Here is a 16,049-nt window from a genome sequence, read left to right as displayed (position 1 = left end):
TTAGAGGAATGGCAAATGCAAAATCCAGTTTTGAGTGTCATTTTAGGAAGCAGCCATGCATTTCTGCAACTTTTTGCACTGTAAGTATACTTTAACCTGAATTCCTGCACTGAGGAGGGGGTTGGACTCGATGGCCTTATAGGCCCCTCCAACTATGGTATTTTGTGATTCTAAGTTCCTGGAGGACATTTGTAATTATTCTATGCAATCTTTACCGTGTTTAATGAATCAAGAATTTCACTATAGGAAATGCAAGGTTTAAATTTTTGACTCCAAGGACGTTTATAAGATTACAGTGATAAGATTTCTGTCCTGCACTTCCTTCAGTATAATTCTGTAGACTTTTGGCTTCTGGTTTGTCTTGCTTCAGAGAGATGAAGACAGGTTTGTTCTTGGTTTACTGCTTCTGGCTTGTCTGGGGGAGATGAACCACGAGCCCTGGTTTAGACATCATGCTGAGCCGACCCATAGCTTAACCCACAGCACTGCAGTGCTGGCAGGACTGAAGGAGAGGCAGTCTTCGCTCTGGGAACCCTCGTGGCTTGCCTTAGCATTATGCGCAGATCAAGCCAGTGTGTCAAAATCTGACTCCTGCACTGGGCCTGTGTTTCTAATACGTACGCCCAGTTGAGCTTTGGATGCGATTGCTACAGAGGCTCATGCATGTTCTGTCTCCTGGGAGAAACCTTGACCTTCATTTTCCTCCCAAAAGCATCGTCCATTAAACTGCAAATCTCCAGGCAGCTTCTGTGTCATTTTTATTTTTGTGTGGTGCCTAGTGGGTTTTTTTAAAAATGGATTTATAAATAAGCATTGGTGCACAACTGTCATTTGCCAGCAAGCATCTTTAGGAAATGTCAAAGCAGTTTGCTTTGATTGCTCAGTTTCTAAAATAAAGAACCAACCCTGGAAGGTCTCCCCAAATGCCAAAGGAGAGGAAACGGTCTGATCCCAGGGGAAGCCTGCCCTCTAGTGGCAGTCGCTGGCACAGCAAGCTGTTTCCCCCCTTTCCCCGTTAACAGCACTTGTGTGTCGTCTGGAGGAAGGCTTGGAACGAAACCAAGTGAGAGTTAGGTAGAGACCCTGTCCGTAAGTGGTTACAATGGAGGCTTCGGGCACCTTTTTCAAGTGGATCTCACTGGTTTAGGCCTCTTGTGTTCACAGACTTCTTTTTTTTTTTAATTAAGTAGTCATGATGAGCGGGCACCAGTCCTTCGTTATCAAGATCATGGCACAGAATGACTGGCTGATGTTTCTTCCATGGGAGCTTGTGGTTCAGCAGTAGCCTGGAGGTCTCTGCTGGGCACATTGCATGAGGAGGCTGATCAGAGCTTTAGAAGGTGAGAGATCCCTCCCCATTTCAATTAGGGGAGAGGGATTGATGTAAGGCATGTCTGTGTTTAGAAACAGCACTTTTGGAACAGAGGCAGAGGGAGAGGCAGAGAGTTCCCCGTGAGCTTGAAGCTTCCTGGTGACGGCTAGTCTGTCTCTTTCTCTTTGGGGACCTGAAGTTGGGTAACAGATCTGCATCCTGCAAGGACCTCTCTTCTGGCTTGTTTTCACTTATGCTCTAGCATATTTGTAAATAAACCAACTGTTACAAAACCCCACAAGTCTCCAGTACAGTCTCTCCTCCTCCTAAAGCAGGTGGGAGAGACCCTTTGGCCCTCTGGATGTGGCTGAACTACAACTCCCATCAGCCCTTGCAAGCATTGCCAAGTTTGGCAACATCTACAGGGCAAAGGGTCCCTCCCAACAGTCCTAAAGGAAGCCAAGTCCTGAGGTAGAGCTGTTCCTGGAACTTCCCACCACTTGGGAGCACATAAAATCAACCATCGCCAGGGTTCATTCCTGAGCATGTACTGGGTTGAATCAGCAATTAAACTGCCAGAGGTCTCAATCGAGAGTTTCCTCCTCTTAGATAATTTTCCTTGGTAGAACAATTTTCCTTGGTAGTACAGCTTGGTAGAACAATTTTCAGCATGATGATTTATAATTATATAAAGCCTTTTGGTCTGCTTAGAGGGAAACACTGTACATGTTAAATATGTTTCTATGCTTCTATAATTTTAGAAAGTGTTTCGTGTTAATGCATAGATTGATGGTTTATTATTTTAATTAACCTTAGGTTACCATCCTAATGCAGGTAGACAGGGTTAATTACAGACACAAAACAGCACTTAACTTTTAAAATGGAAGCACATGTCATCCCATGAATGCTTCTGCCTGGTTGGCTCTGAAACTCATTTGCCTCTGATCTCTGCCCTGCCTTTCTTCAAACACGGGAGTCCCAAGCTGGATTCTTACATTTTTGGCCTCAGCCTCCTTCCTGCTCCATCCAGGGACTTTCAAAAAAGCATTTGACAAGGTACCTCACCAAAGACTCCTGAGTAACCTTAGCAGTCACGGAATAAGAGGAGAAGTCCTCTTGTGGATCGGAAATTGGTTAATTAGCAGGAAGCAGAGAGTAGGAATAAATGGGCAGTTCTCCCCATGGAGGGCTGTCGAAAGCGGAGTCCCCCCCCCCCCAGGATTGCTACTGAGACCTGTGCTTTTTAACTTCATAGATGATCTAGAGATTCATTCATTCATTCATTCATTTATATCCCACCCTTCCTCCCAGCAGGAGCCTAGTTAGGGTGACCAGTGTGGTGGCCAAGTTTGCTGATGATACTGAATTGTTCAAGGCTGTTAAAACAAAAAGGGATTGCGAAGAGCTCCAAAAGAACGTCTCTACTGAGTGAATGGGCGGTAAAATGGCAAACGCAAATTGGAGGAAAGAAATGTAGACACAGATGGGGTCTGAGCTGTCAGTGACTGACCAGAAACGGGCCTTTGGGGTCCTAACGGACAGCTCATTGAAGATGTCGACCCAGGTGCGGCAGCTGTGAAAAAGGCAAATTCCATACTAGGGATTATTAGGAAAGGTATTGAAAATAAAACTGCTGATATCATAATGCTGCTATATAAATCTATGGTGCGACCACATTTGGAATACTGTGTACAGTTCTGGTCGCCTCATCTCAAAAAGGATATTGTAGAGTTGGGAAAGGTTTAGGAAAGGGCAATGAAAATGCTCAGGGGGATGGAGCGACTCCCTTATGAGGAAAGGTTGCAGCATTTGAAGCATTTTTTAGTTTAGAGAAAGGGCAAGTCAGAGGTGACATGATAGAAGTGTCTAAAACTATGCATGGCATGGAGAAAGTGGTTTTTGTTTGCCACCCTGGGCTCCTACTGGGAGGAAAGGCGGGATATACATTTTAATAAACAAAATAAATAATGATAACAAATACAGATAATTTTTTCTCCCTCTCTCATAACACTAGAACTTGTGGATATCCAGTGAAGCTGCATGTTGGAAGATTCAGGACAGACAAAGGAAAGGCCTTCTTCACGCAGCGCAGAGTCAAACTGGGGAGTTCGCTCCCACAAGAGGCAGGGATGGCCACCAGCCTGGATGGCTTCAAAAGAGGAATAGACAAATGCATGGAGGGCAAGGCTGTCAATGGCTACTAGCCCGGATGGCTCTGCTTGGCCTCCACAGTCAGGGGCACTATGGTTCTGAACATCAGTTGCTGGAAACGGTGTGTGTGGGCCTGCTTTTGGGGGCTTCCCATAACGGGCATCTGGTTGGCCGCTGTGAGAAGAGAATGCTGGCCTAGGTAGGCCGCTGCCTCTTCTTACGCTCTCTCCAGAATTCAGCCTGCAATGTCAAACCTCACTTTTTCTTTGTCAGTGCAGAATATAAATGGAACTCTTTGTGGCACCGTCTGATCAAAAGGGGAAAAAATCACTTTAGGGGGGTTATTGATTCCTACGTGACTCTCCTGTGTCATGCCACAAAAGAGCAACACGCCACACCTTGTTGTCATGACTTGCAGAGTGGGACATTTTATGGAAGGGTGTCTCCAATGTTCTAGGCTTTTATTTAGAAAAAGGTCTTTTATTTGGGGTTTTAATGGCTCTTCCTGAGCCCAGGGAATTTTCAACTTTCTGACTGGGTGAGAGACGGGACACTTCGGCAGCAGACACAGCAAATGATGGCCTTGTTCAAAGAAGGAAAAAGCTGTCTAGCTGTCTGCCTTATACCCTAAAGTGGGTTTTCTGAGCACTGAGAGGAGATTTAAGGAGGCTCCTTTCACACGTGGCATGGTCTGTGTTGCCCCAGAGAAGACGTGGGGCTGACGGTTCTTTGCCCCTCTTGCCCTCTCTACATACTGCTGTCTCTGCCTTCCTTCTAGCTGTTTTATTTCCCCAAAACTATGAGATTATTAATATTAATATTAAATTTATTTATACCCCGCCTTTTGGCCAAAGGCCCTCAAGGTGGCTTACAAAGAAAAATAAACACAAGTGTAAAAATAAATCAATGAAAGATCATGAGCATCTAACTTTCCCACAATATACTTGTTGACAAGAGGCTAGTTGGTGGGCTGGACAGTGCTACTGTTAGGTGGATTTGCAGCTGGTTAAACAATCATACCCGACATTATTTATTGCATTAGTATCCCACCTTTCCTCCTCCAAGGAGCTCATGGTGCTGTACACAATTCTCCCCCTCTCCGTTTTATCTTCACAACAACCCTGTGAGGTAGGTTAGGCTGAAAGGCAGCAACTGGCCCAAGCTCACCTTCTGAGCTTCTTGGCTCAGTTGGGATTTGAATCCTGACCTCCCACGTCCTGGTCTGACACTCCAACCACACTAGCTACAGGCTCTTTATCAACTTGGTCTCAAGTGGAGGGCCGCAGTGTTCTCTGTCTTGGGTCCTGTGCTACTCTCAATGTTTATAGATTACTTGGATCAGGGAACAGAGTGGATGTTTGTCAAATCTGCAGATGCTTGACAGGCTGGAATACTGAGCCAAAGGCAGTACAATGAAGTTCAGCAGAAATAACTGTTAGTTACAGGTGTAAGCGGAGGATGTGGGAAATTGGCAAAATGATCCAGGTGCCTTAGAGCTGTCAATTTGGGACCTGTCAGCTTTCAGACTCCGAAGCAGTGAAGGTTTGCATTTGCAATTTAGTTTCTGGCTGCGATGTACCTCTTTCATATATACCATTTCATATACCAAAGACCGCCACAGCAGTGGTCAGCAGCATATTGCAACAAAATATGCTGTAGAGTACAATAAAATGCCTTAACAAGCAACACAGTTGCAACATGGGCTAGCCAGAAGGGAAGCCTTCCTGAGCTAGAGGATTGTTAAAGGGGGCTCTTATCAATGGTACATCCCACACACTTAGGGACTAGGAACCTGAACAGACAATGAGAAACACAAAAAAAGCTTAGCCCAGCTAGAAGAATTAAGGGTGCCATGACTCAGTGGCCCTTTGCTGGAGATTTTCTATTCATGTATGTATGTGTTTGTTTAAAATTCTCTCTTGAGCCATCTCTCAGTATAATGAAAACAGGCTGTCCACTTTACACAGCTAGAGAGAGAAATACAAATCTTACAAAGCACAGTTAAAAAAAATTCCCACCCCGATTTATCCCACAGTCAGAGGAAATAGCCTACTGGAAACCAATTGCTGGAAACCACGGGGGGGGTGCTCTTGCATTCAGGTCCTGCTTGCACGCATCCCACAGACATCTCTGGACCAGATGGGCCGCTGGCCTGATCCAGCAGGCTCTTATGTTCTTGATGTTGTTTACAGGTGAGGCCGCTAGGTGGCACTTCCGGGCTTGATGCTTTCTCTTCAGTTGTCGATACAATTCAACATCAAGGCCTCCCTTACTCTGATGTCTTTCATCTGTTTCTGCTGAAATTTCTAAAGTTGGGTGGGCCTATTGGGATCACCATCACCCTTGTCGATTTTCTCTCTTTAGCTTATCTGCACAATACCCCATCATTCTCGGTGTTAATGTAATCTAGAAGCTCTGATCCCTGGTTCAGTGCTTGCGATTGCTTCAAAGTTAGGTTAAAGGCCTGCACGTGATGTCTAAGGGACAGCCTCCCTCTGTGTAAACCCTTCCACTCCTTGAGGTCTGCAGAGGTGGCTGTGCTCAAAGAACCATGTTCTTCAAACAACAGTCACTGTGGATGCACGATAGAGTAGAGCGGCTGTCCCCAATGGTCGTGCTGTCAAGGTCTGATGGGAGTTGTAGTCCAGGAACAATTGGAGGGTGCCAGATTGGGGGTAACTGGAGCATCTTGCTGATGGACTTCCCAGAAGCCTCTAGCTACTAGATGATCTTTTTGGCCTGATCCAGCAAGGTTGTTTGTCTTCTCTTCTGATGTTCTGCCCCTTCATTTGTGTTCAGATGGTACAGGCTCTGCCCTGCTGCCCAAACCCTGCATGATGGCATTGGGACTTGAACAGTTTTAGTTGCTGTGCAGCAGATTTCAAGTGGTTGTTACCACTTGAGAACCCTTTTTGTGTGTGTGAATGGGGAGGGGAGTTCCTTCATCCCTTTACTGTTTGGCCCTGTTCTTGTGCAGGAGTGAGGAAGTGCCTTTTCTCAGCTGCACCTGCAGCTATGACCCATCCTGGACCGGGAGAGCCTTATGACAGCCGTTCAGGCATTGGTGATTTCAAGACTAGATTACTGCAACACACTCTGTGTGGGGCTTCCCTTGCACTTCACCCAGAAACTGCAGTTAGTGCAGAATGCTGCAGCTAAATTGCTGACAGGAGTGAGACCTTGTCAGCATATAACATCTTCACTCAGGAATCTGCACTAGTTGCCAATTTGTTACCACGCCCAGTTCAAGGTGTTAAGAACATAAGAAGCGCCTGCTGGATCAGGCCAGTGGCCCATCTAGTCCAGCATCCTGTTCTCACAGTGGCCAACCAGTGTTACTTTTGGTATTATTATTATTATTATTATTTATTACATTTGTATACCGCCCCATAGCCGAAGCTCTGTGGGCGGTTTACAACAATTAAAAACATTAAAAACAAATATACAAATTTAAAAACACATTTTTAAAAACAATTTAAAAACACATGCTAAAATGCCTGGGAGAAGAGGAAAGTCTTGACCTGGCTCTGAAAAGATAACAGTGTTGGCCCCAGGCACACCTGGTCAGAGAGATCATTCCATAATTTGGGGGCCACCACTGAGAAGGCCCTCCCCCTTGTTGCCAGACTCCCAGCTTCCCTCGGAGTAGGCACCCGGAGGAGGGCCTTGGATGTTGAGTGTAGTGTATGGGTGGGTTCATGTTGGGAGAGGCGTTCCATCAGATATTGTGGTCCCAAGCTGTGTAAGGCTTTATAGGTTAAAACCAGCACTTTTGAATTGAGCTTGGAAACATGCAAGCGGGCCCGAATCGGTTTTATATGTTCGAACCGTCTGGTCCCTGTTACCAATCTGGCCGCTGCATTTTGCACAAGCTGCAGTTTCCGAACCGTCTTCAAAGGCAGCCCCACGTAGAGTGCATTGCAGTAATCTAGCTTGGAGGTTACCAGAGCGTGGACAACTGAAGCCAGGTTATCCCTGTCCAGATAGGGACGTAGCTGGGCCACCAACCGAAGTTGGTAGAAGGCACTCTGTGCCACCGAGGCTACCTGAGCCTCAAGTGACAGAGATGGTTCTAGGAGAACCCCCAAGTTATGAGCCTGGTCCTTCAGGGGGAGTGCAACCCCATCCAGGACAGGTTGGACATCCACCATCCAGTCAGAAGAACTACCCACTAACAGCATCTCAGTCTTGTCTGGATTGAGCCTCAGTTTATTAGTGCTCATCCAGTCCATTGTCGCAGCCAGGCATTGGTTTAGTACATTGACAGCCTCACCTGAAGAAGATGAAAAGGAGAAATAGAGCTGCATGTCATCAGCATATTGCTGAAAACGCACTCCAAAGCTCCGGATGACTGCACCCAACGGTTTCATGTCGATGTTGAACAGCATGGGGGACAGAAATGACCCCTGCGGAACCCCTTACTGGAGAGTCCAGGGTGCCGAGCAATGTTCCCCAAGCACCACCTTCTGGAGACGACCTGCCAAGTAGGAGCAGAGTACCTCCCTTAACAGCTTGTGACCAGTTTGGCTCATTGGGGGGTCTGCAGAGGAGAGCTTGCTCCTGCTCTGGTTGAAAAGCTGCCAAAAGTTGCCAGAGAAGACGAGAGGGCAAGGTCGTGCTGCAGCATCCTGTAACACAAGCCTGTGCAGAATATAGTCCAGGTTAATGGGTTGGAGAGGGCAGGTTTTAAATGCAAATGCTGTGTGGCCTTGGCCTCAGGAGTTGGACGTCTTCGATCCATCGTGGAGCCTGAAATCTCTCTGGTTTTGAAGGTTAAGTGTCCTGCAAATGGAAAAAGCGGGAGGAGACATTTCCCAGATGTGCTGGCTGTTGGTGTGGATTTCTTGACAGGATTTTCAGACTACCTTCCTTTTGATTCTGTGAGCACAAAAATGGTGTTCAGGATTTCAGTCTGCAAATTTATTAATTATTTATTTATTATTTAATTTGTATCCCGCCCTTCCTCCCATCAGGAGCCCAGGGTGGCAAACAAAGCGCTAAAAACACTTTAAAACATCATAAAAACAGATCTTAAAATACATTACAACAAAACAGCATTAAAAACATTTTAAAAAAAACTTTTAAAAAGGGTTAAAAACATTATTAAAAAAACATATTAAACAATTCTAACACAGACATGACTAGGATAGGTCTCAACCTAAAAGACTTGTTGAAAGAGGAAAGTCTTCGAACAGCGCCGAAAAGATAGCAGAGGTGGTACCTGCCTAATATTCAAATGCACATGTGCACGTGTGCGAGGTGGTCTATAACGCATGCACAGCTTAGTTATCACAACTGGTGGCCTCTTGACCTGCCAAAGATTCTCCCTTGAAACAGCTTCTTTTGATAACATGACTTGAGTCTTCCCTTAATTTACTTCCAAGTGCTCACGTGCATCTAGTACCCAATTTTGGGCAGATGATGGCCTGTGAGCCCAGGGTGAGCTCATAGCATTTGCATCACACCAGCATGGGCATGGCCCTCTCGTCATGTGTCGTGGCCGGCCAGGGTCTTAGGAAGATGGGCAGTGGCCCAATACTGAGTCAGGCCATCGGTCCATTTACCTCAGTATTGTCCACACTGACTGGCAGTGGCACTCTTTAAGTTCATGTAACCATTTGTGTTGTTGGGAAAGGATCATATTCCTGATCTGTAAATGAATGCCCCTAGGCTGATGTCTGAAGCTGTAGGCAAACCCCCTTTCCCAGTATGGAAGTATTTTCTCTCTCTCTCTCATCATACTGGAACCCAGTGAAGCTGAATGTTGGAAGATTCAGGACAGGCAAAAGAAAGTATTTCTTCATGCAGCGCAGAGTTAAGGCTATGGAATTTGCTCCCACAAGATGACATGAAGGCCGCATTCCATGTTCCTATTGTGTGCGTCGTATAACTCCGGACTCTCCTTTCGCATCTGTGCGCATCAGCCTCTGGGCTTCCTTTTGGCTTTGACCCAGCTGCGTCATTAGTCACAGAGCTACTCAAACTTGTCCTTTGTTCTTCCCCAGTAGCTTGATGAATGACTTCTGACCTGGGGGTCTTATCTTCCAGCACTATCTCGTGTTGCATTTTGGATCCTCTGTTCATAGGGTTTTCGTGGTAAGAGGTGTTCAGAGGTGGTTTACCATTGCCTTCCTCTGAGTCTGGATGCCTCTTAGTCTGGTGTCTCAGCTTTGACCTTTCCGCCTTGGGTGCCCCTGCTAGGAGTCGAGCCTCTTGGTCTAGACTCCTGACTGCGTTGCTCTCAGCTTCTTCAACACTCTTAAACCCCCTCACCACGTTAAGGTGTGCATCCTGGGGGGGGGGGTGTTGAGAAGCAAAGTGGTAAAGATGGCAAATGTCTCTCCAAATACCAGGGAGAAATTTCACATCATCCTGCCTGGAGGTGATGTAACTGGACAAGGTCCGTTTGCTGCATTCTGAGTCTTAACACCTGACACAACTTTCTGATGATCTGGGAGTTTGTATTTATAGAACAGACGTATCGCTGCGTAGTAAAAAGGGAGTGTTCCCATTTAGGCAAGACACACTTAAACTTTCAACAGTCCCCATTTTTAACTGTCAGCGGTGCTTAATGCAGGAGAAGGCACTGGGGGGGGGATGGGACTGAGCATTGCAAGGGTGGGAGGGATCCTGGAGATATGCACAGTGGCTATGAAATGACTTTGAATGAGTCGGGACCCACATGGAGTTGTGGGGATTGGACTGGAACAGGTTTCGCTTTTTTTAAAAAAATGGTTCTCCTGTGACCATTTGGATGACCAAAGCTGCATATTTTGTTCTTTAAGGGGCCAAACCTTAATTCCCTAAGGAGGCTCTCCTGGCTCAACCCGTTGTCTGCCTTTTACCATAGGGCAAAAACCTGACACTTTCAAGGAGCTTTTGGCAGTGGCTGTGGCTGGACTGTAACTAGAGCCACTCTGAAAGTATCTCAGCTTTTATATTTTTATTGAAAGGATCTCCTCTCTCTCTCTCTCTCTCTCTCTCTCTGTATATTACATATGTTAGCCGTCTTGAACATCAGAACCACTTGGCAGGTGGGGATTAAAATTATTTTTAATTAAGCAAATATTGGGCCTTCAAACTTTGCTGACTTGCAGCCCATAAGACAGGGAGGGGGAACCTTTTCTAGCTGGTGGGCTGGGTCCTTACCTTCCCCATCTCTTGGGCGCCAATTTGGCAGGTGGGTGGTGCCAATCACCTGTCAGTCACCTGTCATATTATGACATCAGCTAATACTTTCAACGGGGCTAGTTGTGAGAGGCAATTGGCTGATTGGCATTGAGAGCGAGCCTCACTATGTCCCTTTTCAGACACGGGTTGTATTCTGACTGTGCCTGGAAATGGGCACTTTCCCTCTGCAGACCAGCAAAGGACACATGTCCGCCAGCTGACGCACTTGGAATCCAGATTGCACCTGCAAATGGATAACTCCCAAAGGAAGGCCTTGCTATCAGCTGATCAGCCTAGCTTGCCAAGGAAGATCGGGAGCACATTTTAAGCTCCCGATTACTCATTTGCAACTATGTCTTTACCTTCCCCATGACTGAAACCACATGTGACATCCTGGCCAGAGCTTTCCTACCACTGCCATAAGCCATAACTACGTATCATGGCCTGCCACGTTCAGGGTAACTCTCCTGTTGTCACCTCAGGTAACTAGCCCAAACAGGTGGTTTGTCAAGCCACTGAAAGATTGCACTCCACAGCTAGTGAGCTATAACTGGCTCAGTGGGCAGAGAGTTGTGTTGGTCTGTTAATCATACTTAGTGCCCGCCCCTCCAATACCTTCTTGTGGCAGATAGTTTAGTTTGCAAGATGCAAACAAGAGGTGAGATGCCAGATTCCTCCCCCAGCCCAGGCCCACACCTTTTTCTGAATTGCCTTTTGCCATGGGGTCAGCCCACCAGCAGCTGCTCTTGCAGAATTGCCCTTCTTTCCAATAGTACGTGCCTGGAAAATGGGTCTGGTTTTGTTTATTTGGTCTACAGACCATAAATACCAAATACAGTATAGAGTTATCAAGACAACCACAACATGCTGTGTGTGCTTTTTAAAATAAGAAGATAGCCCAATACTTTAACAATCAGAAAAATACAGGTAATTTTGACTCACACCTCACCTTTCCTTTAATAATTATGATCTAGTTTTTATGGCTTGGCTGGATCTTAGAACTTGAATCTGCCATTAAAACTGAGACATAAAATTCATCTGTTTTTTTCAAGTGTAGAGAGAGAACTGGGGAGATAAAACAGGATCTTATATCCCTCTAAAATTTGCAGTATAAGAGAACGAGGGCTAGGGTTTCAACTGACCCACTTTCACAAGGACCAACAGTTGTCCATGTCAGCGTCTGAGTTGGCCAAGTCCACGTGGCGTTTGGTGTGTTGCAAGTCCATCTCATGTACATCTGTGGTGGGAGTGCTCGTTCCATGGGGGGACATGTAACATGTAAGGGGGCAGTCACTAACAGGGAATCCATATACTGCTGCTCAGGCATGCAAAGCTGAACCAACATCCAGAAATGTTCCTCTTACAACAAGCCTTTTCAGTAGAAACTGTATCCCAGTCTGTGTCTGTGTTGGAATTGCTTTTGAATATGCTTTTAAAGCTTTTTTTTAAAAGATGTTTTGTTGTAATATATTTTAAAGCCTGTTTTGTATGATGATTTAGATTGTTTTTAGTGCGTTTGTTTGCTGCCCTGGGCTCCTACTGGGAGGAAGGGCGGGATATAAATCTAATAAATAAATAAATAAGTGTTGGCTTCTAAGTTCCATCCTTGTGGGAAAAAGCCATGTCTTTAGTATTATTATTATTATTATTATTATTATTATTCCTTCCTCCCTCCCTCCCTCCCTCCCTCCCTCCCTCCCTCCCTCCCTCCCTTCCTTCCTTCCTTCCTTCCTCCCTCCCTCCCTCCCTCCCTCCCTCCCTCCCTTCCTTCCTTCCTTCCTTCCTTCCTTCCTTTCCTCCTCCCTCCCTCCCTTCCTTCCTTCCTTCCTTCCTTTGTGTCAAACTGTGAGGGGAATATGTGTCCTGCTTTTCCTCTCTAAAATTCTCTCTCTTACTCTCTTTGCAGGCATGGTACAAAAACTTGACCAAAAACTCCCTGTAGCCAATGAGTACTTGCTGCTTTCTGGGGGAGTCCGGGAAGGTGTGGTGGATCTGGACCTGGATGAACTAAACATCTATGCTCGTGGCACTGACTACGACATGGACTTCACCCTCCTTGTGCCAGCACTGAAGCTCCACGACCGAAACCAGCCTGTCACCTTGGACATGCGCCACTCAGCCTTGTGCCACTCCTGGCTGAGCTTGCGGCTCTTTGACGAAGGGACTATCAGCAAGTGGAAGGACTGCTGCACCATCGTGGACCATATCAATGGGGCTACCAACTATTTCTTTTCTCCCACGAAAGTGGCGGACTGGTTCTATGATTCCATCAGCATTGTCCTGTCTGAGATCCAGAAAAAGCCCCAGAGGGGGATGCCCAAAGTGGAGAAGGTGGAGAAGAATGGGACCATCATCTCCATCATCCTAGGGGTTGGCAACAGCCGGATGCTCTATGATATTGTTCCTGTCGTGTCTTTCAAGGGCTGGCCGGCCGTGGCCCAAAGCTGGCTGATGGAAAACCACTTCTGGGATGGAAAGATCACGGAGGAAGAAGTCATTAGTGGATTTTACTTGGTCCCTGCCTGTTCCTACAAAGGCAGGAAGGACAACGAATGGAGACTCTCCTTTGCCCGGAGTGAAGTTCAGCTGAAGAAGTGCATCTCTGGCAGCCTCATGCAGGCCTACCAGGCATGCAAAGCGATCATCATCAAGCTGTTGTCACGCCCCAAGGCCATCAGCCCGTATCACTTGCGCAGCATGATGCTTTGGGCTTGCGACCGACTGCCGGCCAACTACCTGGCTCAGGAGGACTTCGCGGCCCACTTCCTCCTAGGACTTATTGACGATCTGCAGCATTGCTTGGTGAACAAGATGTGCCCCAATTACTTCATCCCCCAGTGCAACATGCTGGAGCACCTCTCCGAGGAGACGGTCATGCTGCACGCGCGGAAGCTCTCCTCCGTGCGGTCGGATCCCACCGAGCACCTCCGGACTGCCATTGAGCACGTCAAGGCGGCCAACCGGCTGACGCTCGAGCTCCAGAGGAGAGGCAGCACCACCAGCATCCCGTCTCCTCAGTCGGACGGGGGGGACCCCAGCCAGCCCGACGACCGCTTAGCCAAAAAGCTGCAACAGCTTGTGACGGAGAACCCTGGGAAATCCATCTCTGTCTTCATTAACCCAGATGACGTCACGCGGCCTCACTTCAGAATTGATGACAAATTCTTCTGAGAGTTGTTCTCTCTCTCTCCCCCGTCAGCCCAACGTCAGACTTGAGCATTGGCCCCCTCTAAGCCCCCCTCCCCTTTTTGGCATTTAACAAACAAACAAACAAACATATTCAGCCTAGATTGGATTTGTTGAGAACAAAACACAAACTCCTTCCTGGTTCTTCAGGATGGTGCAGTTTGTTACTGTTTACTTTGCTGCTACTCTGCCCCCCTCCCCACCCCACCCCCCACATATATATGTGTGTGTAGCTTTAAAAGACTAACCTGGACCACATACACACTCCCTGGCCATCGCCTCTCCCTTTGTTTTCTTTGCATGCTTACTTTTCCTGATTCCTCTCCTCTCAGTACACTTTTGCTTTTTGTCTTTCCTAAAGCTCCCGTTCCTCCGAGGTAGTGAGCAAAAGGGATTCCAGGCTGCGTTTTGGACTGGCTTTCCGGTTTGTTGGCAAAGGCCCCATGTTATTTACGCTTTCTCTTTCCCATCCGGAAGGATCGAGTCAACTTTGCAGATAATGATGCTGCAACAAACGTCCCAAAATCTTGGGGCATTCTCCTCACCCCAGCCCCCAGTTCAGAATCGGGCTTCACACAGCATGAGGAAAGCTGCCTCTGCCAATCTTGCGTGTGGGGAGCGGGGAAAGGTTCTGGAATGTTAGTGTTTAGTGTGTGTAATTATTCAAAGCCTTATTTAAATTCTGTTAAAGAACCTACCATTATAAATGTTAATTTGCACTAATGAAATCTGCTGCTTTTTTTAAGGCTCTGCGTCTCTTGGGGAGTGCCTCTCGACCAGGCGCCGAGTCCTGCTGTGTTCCTTGATGCACGCAGCAGGCTCTGGGTCGGTGGCTGGTCCTTTTGCATGCCGTGGGATGTATGGCTTGGGAGGCCTCTGGAAAACCTGCTCTTTGCTTTGCTTAATAAACCTCCGTTTGACTTTCTCCTCTTTTGAGAGGCAGCCATTTGAATGACTCTGTCCCTGGAGAATCCATGCGAGAGTCTTTGCGGCGCTGAGCTGCCAAAGAGGAAGCATTGTTTATTGGCCCCAGCTGACCCATTGCCATCCAAAACTGGGCTACTGTGATGTGCTGAGGGCCGGTCCCAGGTTCAGTTCCTGCTCTCTCAAGGCGTAGGGCCAAGAGAGCCTGAAATACCGAAGAAACTGCTGGCAGCCAGTGTGGACGATACTTAGTTAGATGGACTGAGGATATGACTGGGAGTTAGGCATCTTCCTGTGTCTCTAAGTGTTTGCACCATCAAGGGCAGTCCTGCCTAGAGTGTGCATTGGTGTAGTCTAGTCTAGAGGCTACAGAGGAAAGGAGGACCACAGATGTTCCAAAGGCCAGAGCACCCCCCTGCCTTTTGATGTATAGCATCGATCAGCACACCCTCCCAAGAAAGCACCATAAAATCCAGTAGGGCTCAGCCAAACCAAGTGGCAGAACCTTTTCCGCTCAGCAGGGGGCGGGTTTCTTTGGGCCTACCTAACCGCGTGGAGATGCTTTTCCAGGCTCGCTCTGCCCTGTGCATTGCTCTCTGCTTGGAAGGCCACCCTCTCGTTTCAGTCAAGATGGAGTTCAGCACTTAATGATATTGCATATGGGGAGTGCCCCATAGCTGTGTTGCAGCCCCTGCTCTGGATACAAAGGGCCTCTGCCCTGGTTGGACCCCAGGCCACAGGAATCAGGTAACAGGTGATAGCAGAAGCCTTTCTGTCTTGTCCTGAGGCCCTGGAGAGCTACTACCAGGCGGGGCAGACCAGTCTTTCCCAACCTGGCGCCCTCCAGATGTTTTGGACAGCAACTCCCATCAGCCCCCATGCAGCAAAACATCTGGAGGGTGCCAGTTGAGGGACAGGCTGGAGTAGATGACACCTTTTTTCTTCCCAGTCGTGTCCTTTAGACTGTAAGCCTGCGGGCAGGGAGTCTCTTGCTCGTCGTTTATATTAATATTTTGTAAGCTACTCTGGGAGCCTTTTTGGCTAAGGAGTGGGGTAAAAATGGCTTTAAATAAATAAATGTATAAATTAAAAGGCCTTTCAGAGTGCTTCACATCAGCCGACTTGTCTCCCCTGTATTCCCATCCTGCGTTGTTCCCGTACAAGTGGGTCTGCCCCCAAAAGTGTTTTCTTTGCACCCACTTGCAGCATTTGCACTCTTGTTCCAGAAGGGCTGGAATTCTTGGGGGGGAGCCTGCAATCCTTTCATCAAGTCCCTGGGCCTCTCCTTGTGCTTACCTCTTTCCAT

The 16,049-nt window shown here is 47.3% G+C and overlaps 1 protein-coding gene across 1 annotated transcript in view; it reads left to right on the top strand.

Moving 5' to 3' along the window:
* MB21D2 (Mab-21 domain containing 2) overlaps positions 1 to 15,835 on the top strand; it is a 68,724-nt gene extending 52,889 nt beyond the window's left edge. Inside the window, exon 2 of the mRNA XM_061637631.1 lies at positions 12,540 to 15,835. Coding sequence (XP_061493615.1) covers positions 12,540 to 13,804 — 1,265 coding nt within the window. The 3' untranslated portion in view covers positions 13,805 to 15,835. The remainder of the gene's footprint in view (positions 1 to 12,539) is intronic.
* The last annotated feature ends 214 nt before the right edge of the window (positions 15,836 to 16,049 follow it).

This window comes from Rhineura floridana, chromosome 7, assembly GCF_030035675.1.
Source record: "Rhineura floridana isolate rRhiFlo1 chromosome 7, rRhiFlo1.hap2, whole genome shotgun sequence".
NCBI lineage: Eukaryota > Metazoa > Chordata > Lepidosauria > Squamata > Rhineuridae > Rhineura > Rhineura floridana.
This window is presented reverse-complemented; position numbering and strand designations above follow the sequence as displayed.